This window comes from Ipomoea nil, unplaced genomic scaffold (genome assembly GCF_001879475.1).
Source record: "Ipomoea nil cultivar Tokyo-kokei standard unplaced genomic scaffold, Asagao_1.1 scaffold3054, whole genome shotgun sequence".
Classification (NCBI taxonomy): domain Eukaryota; kingdom Viridiplantae; phylum Streptophyta; class Magnoliopsida; order Solanales; family Convolvulaceae; genus Ipomoea; species Ipomoea nil.
Genome location: NW_017619482.1, coordinates 1,113,807 through 1,124,827, shown reverse-complemented (window position 1 = coordinate 1,124,827; position 11,021 = coordinate 1,113,807). Strand labels below are relative to the sequence as shown.

At 36.8% G+C, this 11,021-nt stretch overlaps 2 protein-coding genes across 4 annotated transcripts; both read left to right on the top strand.

Annotated features, from left to right (window-relative positions):
* Positions 1 to 694: 694 nt before the first annotated feature.
* LOC109163968 lies at positions 695 to 3,528 on the top strand. Its single transcript, XM_019312702.1, has 3 exons — positions 695 to 2,191; positions 2,502 to 2,978; positions 3,064 to 3,528. Exons 1-3 carry the CDS (start codon positions 695 to 697, stop codon positions 3,526 to 3,528), a joined length of 2,439 nt encoding a protein of 812 aa, XP_019168247.1.
* Positions 3,529 to 4,122: 594 nt separating this feature from the next.
* Positions 4,123 to 8,067, top strand: LOC109163941. 3 transcript variants are annotated; one of them, XM_019312672.1, is made up of 9 exons: positions 4,138 to 4,190; positions 4,221 to 4,258; positions 4,388 to 4,432; positions 5,407 to 5,476; positions 5,613 to 5,704; positions 5,822 to 5,871; positions 6,230 to 6,335; positions 6,428 to 6,486; positions 7,804 to 8,067. In XM_019312672.1, exons 1-9 carry the CDS (start codon positions 4,184 to 4,186, stop codon positions 7,853 to 7,855), a joined length of 519 nt encoding a protein of 172 aa, XP_019168217.1. In that variant the 5' UTR covers positions 4,138 to 4,183; the 3' UTR covers positions 7,856 to 8,067. The 3 variants fall into 3 exon arrangements, with proteins under 3 accessions (XP_019168216.1, XP_019168215.1, XP_019168217.1); XM_019312671.1 differs by having other exon boundaries at positions 4,123 to 4,258; positions 5,419 to 5,476; XM_019312670.1 differs by having other exon boundaries at positions 4,123 to 4,258.
* The last annotated feature ends 2,954 nt before the right edge of the window (positions 8,068 to 11,021 follow it).

Sequence of the window (11,021 nt, the reverse complement as noted above, 5' to 3'; positions counted from 1 at the left end):
TTGTTCTTTTGGGTTCAGGCATCAAAGTAGAAGAACGGTCTGTTCTGGAAAGCGATAACCCTCCAGGTCTTCTCTTTTTTTTTTCTATGTAATTCTGTGTTCGGGAAATTTCCATGTATTTTTTTTTTAATTTTTGAATTTTTCTTCTAATTCATTTTGGTTTTTGAATTTTGTAAATGGAATCAAGATGATGAGGTTTGGCTTTGTGTGATAGTTTTAGTGAAAATAAAGAAATCTTGTACTGTAATTGAACTTGGGATTTTTGGGGGATGATGAGCTGCAATATAGCTTGGTATTCATGAAACTGAGGGCATGGTTTTGCTTTTGTTTTGGGGCCTGGTTTTGCTTTTGTTTTGTGTAACAATTGACACAGTTTTATTTGGAGTGAAAAGTTGAGATTTTGAATCTCATGTTTTTATGATAAATTGGATGCTGGTGCAGGTGTTCTTATTGCATTTGATAAAGTCAATTTTGTTAGAATATTTGTTTCACTAATTTTGTTAGTCATTAATTTCACCCCTAAAATTATAATGAGCAGTTATAATGCATCCATTCTGGACAGTTTGAAACACTCTGCTTTTATGGTCTAAATATTTCATTTTGGGCAGTTTCATTCTGAGCAGTTATAATGCATTTCCTTTACTTTGATGCATAATCCCTGCAATTTTATGTATTCCATTTTACAATTTTCAGAATGTATGACATAGTAGATTTGAGAATTCATTATGGGGGTAGTTTTGTGCAAGATCCAAGACTACGATATATAAATGGAGAAGTTGATGAAGTAACAACTGATCCCGATCTTATTTGTGTACCTCACTTGATGAAGTTCATAGCACATGAGAGATATGGTAAGGTCAAAAGTCTATCTTACAAGTTAAGTATGGAGGCGATGGAAAAGCTTAGGCCATTCTTTAATGACACCCACACGATGGAGTTGATGACGCTAGCACGTAGATATAAGAAGGTGGACATATATGTTGAGCATGGTGTTGAAGAAGAAAATGAAGGTAATCCAAGTGTTGATCTTGAGGAAACAAATGAAGGTAATGATGATGATGGTGAAGAGAATAATGATGATGAACATGATGAATGTAATAAGGATGATGAAGAAGCAGAAAAAAGAAATCATGGTGCAGAATTGAAATCAGGAGCAACACATGCACCAAGTAGAAAAAAGAAACATACAGTTCAAGAAAACACTATTGAGGATGATGAAGTAGATAGTGTTTATTATGAGTCAGATAATCCACCTAGTTACCAATCTGAGATGGAAGATGATGAAGCTCAACTACAACTGGAACAATCAAGTAAAGCCAAGGTCAAATGTAAATTTCCATCTTACAATCCAAGTGTTGAATTTCCCGAGTTAGAGTTGGGCATGTTTTATGAAGATGCATCAGAGTTTAAGAAAGCAATGATTAATTATGCAGTGCACTTTAAGAGGGACATATGCTATTATAAAAATGAGAGTATGAGAGTGATGTTTAAATGTGCTGGCATTGAGAGTATTGATGGTAAAGGCTGCCCATTTCATTGCACTGCTTCATGGGAGGAGAAATACAAGTGTTTTCAATTAAAGACTCTTGAGGCCAACCATAATTGCAATCAAAAGTTCAGCTTGCGTTTGGTGAGTCAAAGTTGGATAGAAGATAAATATGAAGAAAAAATTAGAGATAATCCTTGCATTGGACCTATAGAGTTGAAAAATCACATTGAGTCAGAATTGAAAATAAATTTAAGTATTAGCAAAGTGAGAAGAGCAATTAGGTCTGTGCTCAAAAAAATTAATGCAAGCTTTGAGGATCAGTTTAGGAGAATAAGGGACTATGCACAAGAGTGTATGAACTCTAACCTAGGAAGCAAAGTAAAACTAAAAACCAGTATGGTCACACCTGACAGTCCTTGTGTGTTCCAAAGAATTTATGTATGTTTTGATGCACTAAGAAGGGGTTTCTTAGATGGATGTAGAAAGATTATTGGATTGGATGGGTGTTTTCTCAAAGGGTTGCTAAAGGGAGAAATATTAACTGCAGTAGGAAGAGATGCAAACAATCAGATGTACCCTATTGCATGGGCTGTGGTGGAGATTGAGAACACAGATTCATGGGGATGGTTTTTAGAGTTGCTGAAAAATGATTTGGGAATCACCAACACTTACCCTTGGACAATAATCAGTGACCAGCAGAAGGTATGCACTCTTAAATGTATTTAGTGATGTCATTTGCTCAAAATGTATTAGTAGTTCTTTCTTGCTATTTACGGTGTGAAAGAGGCTATCTTGCTCTTGTTTTTTGAATCTTAATTTTATTTTATCATGTTCTTATTTTATGTTGCTCTTGTTGCAGTTTTAATTAGTAGTATCTTAATTACATTGACTAGCTTGTGTTAATTACAATCACTAGCAGTATCTACATTACATTGACCAATGTATATTTGCTTCATATACAGTGACTAGTGTCTTTCTTACTGCATCATTATATATATAATTTTAATTTCAGGGATTAACAACTGTTATCCAAGAGTTATTTCCGGATTCAGAGCACCGAAATTGTGCAAGGCATGTGCATGCAAATTGGAGTAAGCGCCATAAAGGAAAAGTTATGAAGAATCACTTTTGGATGTGCGCCAAGTCAACAACAGAAGTTCAATTTCATGAACAACTAAAAGCCTTAGAAATGAGAGACAAAGAGGCTAAAGCTGACCTAGAACGGTATCCACCTAAGTTTTGGTGCAAGGCTTTTTTTAGAACAACAAGTAAATGTGACATTGTTGATAATAATATATGCGAAGCATTCAATGGGACTTTGCTTAAAGCAAGATGCAAGCCAATAATTCCCATGCTTGAAGACATTCGAGTGCTTGCTATGAGAAGGATAGCCAAAAAAATGAAGTTCGTAGACACTTGGAAAGGTAGATATGGACCACTTATTATGAAGAAACTAATTGCAAATAAGAAAGAAAGCATTGGATGGAAGGTACATTGTTTATACAATTTTTTTAAAAATAATATAACATTACATTTGTTGGGGTTTAAATTTGAGTGGTAAATTTTGTTGCTAGGTTGATTTTAATGGAGATGATGGATATGAGATTAAGAAAGGACGAAATCATTTCAAAGTCAGGCTTGAAAATAAGACATGTTCGTGTAGATCATGGGATTTGACAGGTCTACCTTGCCCTCATGCTATATGTGCCATCTTCGACAATGGCAGGAATATGGAGGATTATCTTGATCCATGCTACTCAAAAGAAGCATATCAAAGGACTTATGCACATGCTCTTCTACCGATGAATGGAGAACTCTTCTGGCCTAAAACAAATTGTGAGGAAATTTTGGCTCCAATCCCAAAAAAAATGACAGGTAGGCCAAAGAAGAAAAGAAATCGTGAGGAAAGTGAAGGTTCATCAACTGCTAGTAAGAAGACTCAACTAAGTAGGAAGGGTCGCATAATGAGATGTTCCATTTGTAGACAAGAAGGGCATACTAGAGCAAAGTGTAATTCTGTTAGAGGTGTTTTGGGTTAATGTTTTGGCAGAAGAGTAGTTTTGAGTTAATGTTTTGGCAGTAATAGATTAACAATATATTTATGCATATCAAATGTTGTAGTGTTGCAATTAACAATGTATTTTTGTATGGCAATGCAAACTATATTAACAATATTATTAATTTCTGCTTAGCAATGCAAATTTATATTAACATTATATTTTTTCACTAGTTAGTAAATAGACAAATTTTGTATTATATTATGCGCGTAATTTCTTAAATATTGAAATTTCAATGTATTTTTTCTAATTCAAAAATGTCGCAAACAATCGAAAAAGAGAGAAAACAAAAAATGTCGCAAACAATCGCGAAAGAGATAAAGCGAAAGGGTCAAATGTTTTTTTTTTTTTTTTTTTTGGTGTCAAATGCTGATTAGGATAATAAAAATAATAAAATAAAAAATAAAATTACACATGGCATCCTAGTCAGCAGTAACTTGTTGTTAACCTGTTAAAAATGTTAATTGCACTTTTTTTGCAGGTTCATGGATCAATTTGGAGCTTATTTGAGTTCGATGGCTTAATTGCTAACCCCCAAATAGTTCAATGGCCTATTTGTACCTTTTCCCAAATCCCTATTGCTCCGTACATCTCTTTCTCTTGTTACCCTTCCGACAGTGTCTTTGATTCAGGGAAGATGCCCGCGCCTCCACCGGCAACTGAAAGCTCCAGCTCTCCGGCGTTGGACTCTCACCACGATCTTCCTAAACTGGTCGGTCTTTATGTATTCATTTGTGTATAGTATTATGACTCCCTAGGTTTAATGGTTAGGCGAGAGAGCGAGAGAGCGAGAGAGATTATGATGATTATCTAACTAATTAACCTGTTTCCGATTGAACAGGTGAGGAGTGCATTAGCGGAGCTCAATAATATCCCTGCTTCTCGAGTATGTAATTTCTTCTGTTGCTTTATTCTTACTTTCTGCCTTAGCTTGGTTATGGAACAAGCATGGTGTTTGATGAGTTGTTAGGTCAGTTTATCCAGTTCATGTGAATTTTGAATAATAATGATGATTTTTCTTATTTTCCACTGCCAAATATAACTGAGCATTTTGGAGTTAATCGTGATTGTAAATTTATAATTGCTTTAACTGAAGGGTTGAGTATTGTAAGCTTGAGAATTTGAAGCTTCAGGGTTAATGTGGTTGCATTGTAACTGAAGAATGGCCTAGAAAGAATAGGAGAAGCTAAAATTATGGACGGGTTGATAGCTTTTCTTGGATGCTCTCTGCTTGGTGCATTTGGATTTTATCATTATACAAGTTTTCCTCTGACTATGCATTTAGAAGTATCATTATACAAGTAGCATTCAAGTTTGATATCAGAGTGTTGCTGGCATAATTATGAATATCACTAGATTGGCAGTGATAATGATTGAGAACCTACATGATGCCTTTCATTTGTTTAGATTCTGTCATTTGTACCTAATGCTTTTGAGATACTTAAAAATTGATTCTTTAATCAACAAAAAAGGGAGGTGATACTACTTAGGAATTAGGCAAGAAGTCAGATTATGTATTTAGTATGAAACAGCAAGGCACTGTTTGCTTGTATGGATTTGGTGTCAGGTGGCTATGGTACATGCTTTCAATGTGAATTTTTGTTGGCTACTGTTTATTGTCTCCTTCAAGTCCTAGGTTAGCATATGACCAGAAAATGAGGAGAGAAATTTGTCTTGCTTCTAACCTTGGGAAAGGCATGGGAATTAAACATGAATCATTACCTTCTGCAAGGGGTAATGCATCCAATATGTGGTAGATAGCCACGCAAGGAGGCCCAACATACATGCATACATGCATTTGTTCCGTTAATCATTGACTTTATACATTACTTTAGATTTGTATTTATTTCTGAATGCCAGACTGTCGTCCAGAGAAATGGAAACCTATTTTTCCATACAACTGCTCAGAAGGCATCTTCTTACAAGCAAAGTAAGAACTTTATCCAACTTGAGCCATTACTCTTTTTGTGTATGTGTGCGTTGATCTCTCTGAACTTGATTAAACTTTTCTCACTCTATGAGTTAATTTTCCTATCTCAGTTGATTAAATTCTATGGCTTGTGTAGCGAAGAATCGAAAGCTCATGGCATTCATGATTTTTGCCATCTTTATGCTTACTATTAATGGAGTTCTCTCCAAATCTCGTCGTCCGATCTCTGTAAGTATTTTTTTTCTTGTCCTCAATAATCACTTTTAAAATCATATAATTTTCTATTACGGTTGATTCTTAATTTTGCATCCCCATCCATTTTTAATTAGTTTTAATTTCCAACAGGAGATGGAGATTTGGGAGAAGAAGAACAAATGCTATGCTGACATTGAGAGGTATTTTTAGTCAAATCCCAAATTCAAAAATTTTGAAATTCTGCAAGTTCTTATTTTTCTGGTTTACTTATGAGAGATTCAGAGACCATGTGAAGATTTTTTTAAAAATAAAGATTATTTATTCATTTATTTTAACTGGACAGGGCAATTCTTCAAATAGAGTTGAATCTTGCTAATGTTGTTCTTTGTGGATATTTTTCTTATATCTGAGATTCTGTGTATTAGTAAGATAATAATGAAGAAAATTAACGCTACTTTTATTTATTTATTATGGTGTAATTCTAATTGACAAAGTAGCTACTGAAAAGAGAAGTTTGAATTTCTCTAATTAGTCTTTTTCTATTCTTTAATTTAAAAGTGGACTGTGGGGTGAAAAATGCAAGACTTCAATGGTAGCGAAGGAGAACTGTGCTCTGCAATGCTTGTCACCAGTTTGTTTTGAGCTCATTTATGAGAGTGATCCAGTAAGGGTGACTTAATTCTTATTTTCCTTCATATTTATGCTTTTATGGTGTAACATTATTTGTTTGTGTGTGTTTGGTGTGTTCTGAATTAGTTGGAAGAAGGGGAGAAAGATACTGTCAGGAGTCAAGAGTACAAGTACTGCATGCACAAGTATAACTCATACTATCTGGTTTTTCATGCTTCTCCAATTATAAATCTTATTAGTTCTTGTTTGTATATGCTATTAGATGTATTATTCTGATTATGGAACTTGTGACAGTTAAATGAAAGAGGAAAGCTAATGATTAACAAGCTGTATAAAATAGAATTGGTTGTTTTTCTATTATTCAACTTTTGCTTCCAGTTTTCTTTCATTTGTTCTTTGGTGGAGTGAGTAATTGTTTACTGATTACTAGTAGTGATGATTACATGGGCAAAAGAAAAATATAATCAGTAATAATACTATATTTCTGTTGAGAATTGCTGATTGCCTAAGGATGCTGAGACCTGTAATTGGAATGTGGGAATGGAAAACTAATGATGGTGACTAAACATGAAACATGATGATCTTAAACTTTTAAGAGTCATGATTGTCTTGAATGCAAAAAGTTTTTTTTTGATGAAGAGCTTGCTTGAGACTTGTTCAATTCTGAAAGTCATGATCCAAGTTGACAGTTTTCTTGGGTGGCTACCTCTTGGTTTATTTATCCAACTCAATTCTAGTTGACTATATGGTATCATATCATGCATCAAACGATTCTTGATTAAGACTTGTTCGATTTGAAAAGTCATGAACCGAGCTGACAATTTTCTTGGGTGGTTACCTCTTAGTTTGTTTTGTCCAACTCAAATTGTAGTTGATTAGAAGGTATCATATCATGCATCAAAGTGTGGAGTTAGAGATAGAAGGATATGATATCTTTCCTTTTCACATTTCCGAGCTTCTAGACTTGAGAAGTCTGATGGCTGCACAATCATGAAACTAAATGATATTTTTCCATACATCTTAGGTTAGTATAAATGTATAATGATGAAAGAAGCTCATTCATACTGATCTTAGAAGGTACAACATCGAAAACCTGACATAATCATTTGTCACATGCTGGCAGTCTTCTTTTTGCCCTAGGAGGCTAGGAGCAGTAGAATAGCCTTTTATTAATTCAACGATGTAGTTTGCATTGAAACTGTAGCCCAGGTTGAAGCTTCCCTTCCCATAAATTGAGCTTGGGCAGTAAGGTTTGGGGCATTTCCTTGCGCTTGGGTGTCTTGTCATCCCCTCAAACTTTGCAGGCACGGTGAATTGGGATTCTCAATTGCTTAATAACTTCAGCACTCCCTATCTTCTCTACCATTCTTGAATCAATCAAAATGCATGCGTGTTGTCTGCCTGGCAGCTTTAGTTTGTTATGTTTCCTCGCTTTCTCTGTAATTTTGATATGGTATTTTCTTCCTTTCATAAACTCTTTTTAATTTTTATTTGCATGGCAGGGTCTCTCTTGGAGAGAGTTTGGACGGCATCAGAGGTTCCTTCAGCTTCTAGTTTCATTACTTTCATATGCATCTTTGCTGCTTACTCAGAGAGTTAGAGCTGCTGACATGATTACGCTGTTAGGATATGCTGATTAATTTTGTCTGAATAAGAGGCATCACCATCATCTCACATTTGATGCCTCCTAATGCCAGATGCCTTGTGATTATGTATGTTGTATATATGAACTGGTGAAATTGAGAGCATTGGCGTATCATTTTTTATTCCAGTCTGTATTCTATTCCAGTCTTTTTGATTTATACCTTGTTCACTTAGCCCATTCATTACACCTCCTTCCATTTCCGTAGATCCTTGTCTCCAAGGATAAGAATGAGGAAATTGCTTCTTAACATGGTAGTAATTCTCCTAAGTGGCTTCCTATAGACTACATTAGTCCACTGAACCAATATTTCAACTTTAGTAGCATTGTTCAGCGGCCTCAGTGTTGAAAAAGACGCTAGGCGCCTAGTGCCTAGGGTATCCCTTTTTTTTTTTTTTTTTAGCCAAAACGATGTTGTTTTGGCGAATAACTAAAAAAATAAATTCGGGTTCGGCCGCCTAGGTGACCGGCTGCGGAGGAGGCCGATTTCGGCATTTACTCCAAAAATAACAACTCCACTATTTGTTACGGAGTATTATATTGCTTTTTTTTTTCTTTTGAATTAGATCATTTTAAACTTGGGAACCAAAACTGAAAAAATCCACTCGACTGTTGAATGAAAAAAAAACTGTATAAATGGCTCACCTTAAGAAGAAACACAAAGCATCTTAAGAAGGAAAACAAAACATCTTAAGAAGGAAAACAATGCACCTTAAGAAAAAAAAAATCACGCTCCTAAAGCTTTAGACCGGCGCACCTAAAAAACAACGCACCTTAAAAAGGAAAACTACACACCTAATGCTTTAGGTCGATGCACCTTAAGTTTTATCAACTAACGCACCTTAAGCACACAAACCACATGCCTTAAGAAAGAAAATCACGCACCTTAAGAAGGAAAACCATGCACCTAAAGCTTTAGGCTCACGCACTTAAGTTTTCAACAACGGACGCAGCTTAAGCACAAAAATCACGCACTTTAAGAAGAAAAATCACGCACCTTAAGAAGGAAAACCACCCACCTTAAATTTTACCTAAATGCAAAAAGGCCAAATTGCCACTGCATTTTTTTTTTTTTTTTTATAATTCTTATTAATCCTGGACGTTAATCTTGCTAAGATCAATGGCTCTCATCTCACCGCACTGCCGCACCTTGGCGCACTATCCGCATTTGAACCTATATATATATATATATATATATATATATATATATATATATATATATATATATATTCATTAATAATAATATCATAATCATTATTATTTGTTAGGGAATATACCCTGGGCTACTTTCCTCTCTACACCGAGGACTTGGTCGAATATGAGTATATGACTCGCCGCGAGGCAATGGTTGTCTTCCGATCTGAACCGACCCGAGTAGAGGACATGACCGACCTGACCTGTTGATCAAATGTTTCTACAGCTTAAAGAGCCCTTGCCTTTATCTTCCTATGCTTGGCCTCGACCTGATTACTTGGTCAGGGTCCCGAGTACCCGAGCTAACAGTCAAATCAAGCCCATAAAGCGATCGGCTAGACAAATATATCTTTACATGTGTATGCCTTTCTTTAGCCGCCGAGACCACTGAGTGCATGGAGGGCACGTGTCACGGATGCCGACCTCTCGACATGTGTCTCATCGTCTGGCATATAAATACCCCGCGAAATGCCTAGGGCAGGAACCTTTTTGGCAACTCCCAAATAGCTATACTAGGCTCGAGAATCTCTGGCCTTAGGCTACCAACCGAGCATCAACCCTTAAACCAACAAGTAGATTATAAAAGGACCCGAACCCGGTCCGGCCGTACAACCTTACGTATTTGTGGGAATCGAAGCATTTACTACATCATTTTGGCGCCATACGTGGGGACTGGCACTAATAGCTACCGGCCTGAGTCCCCAATTATGTATCCTCAACCCAACTATGATGCGGAGCAGAATCCCTAGCAAACAGTTTTTGACCTCTGTTCCCAATTATCGCTTCGGCAAGCTACGTTTCAGACACCACAAGTTGAGTCGGTCTCTCCAAATGTGATAAGCCATAACACCATCAGCACAGGTAGAGCAACCCCCTTTATTCCGAGTTTGGTTACACATCCCTTAGTGCCTAGCTCAATTCCCGGATGGAACCTCACCTCATTAGGATGGGGGTGGGTATCCAACCCCACAACCCTTCATTATGGGCACATTCCCATTCCAGGCCATGATCGAATCACCTGTGTGTGCGGTCGTCCCGACCTTCACTGGCATGCCACTGGCATCTATATCGACGGGTGTCACAGCTCAACAACATTTCAGTCGGACATCGGGGCGAGTCTACTATGTAACACCCCGTATTTTTCTAAGCAAAATTATTTTAAATATAAACATTTTCAAAATGAATTATTTTCCTATTATTAAATATTTTAGTAAAAATTGTTTTTAAATTTAATTATTTTGCAATGGGCTTAGGGATGGCAATTGAACCCGCCCCCGACGGGGAAAACCGACCCCCGCCCCGACGAGGACGGGTTCGGGGATTTATTTCGGGGAACGGGGGCGGGGATGGGGGGAATTACCCAATCCCCGCCGGGGACGAGGACGGGGACGGGGATTGCATTCCCCGCCCCGACCCCGACCCTGATCCCGCCCCGAATTCCCCGCTAATAAGTAATAAATTAATAATATTAGATAGAATATATATAATATTAATAATAAAAGTTTAAAAATTAAAACAAAAAATAAGTAGATAACCGGTCATAAAGTCATAAGTCATAACCCTAACTCTCTATTCTCTAAGTCTGCCACTCTGCCTCTCATATTCTCATAACCCTAGTCTCTCCATTATCTCCATTCTCCAACCGTGAAGTACTCGCCGGCATTATCTCATATTCTCATAACCCTCCTCTCTGTTCCATGACTTCCGTCGGCCGCCTCCCTCTCTGTTCCGTCGCCTCGCCGCGACGCCGCCTCCCTGACTCCATCTCTGTTCTTACGGGTCTCAGGCTGCAAGTCTGCAATAGTGAAGGTAAATGAACCATTTTTCATTTCAGTTTAGTTATTTTAATTACTAATTAATAATTAGCATTTCTCATTTCTGTTT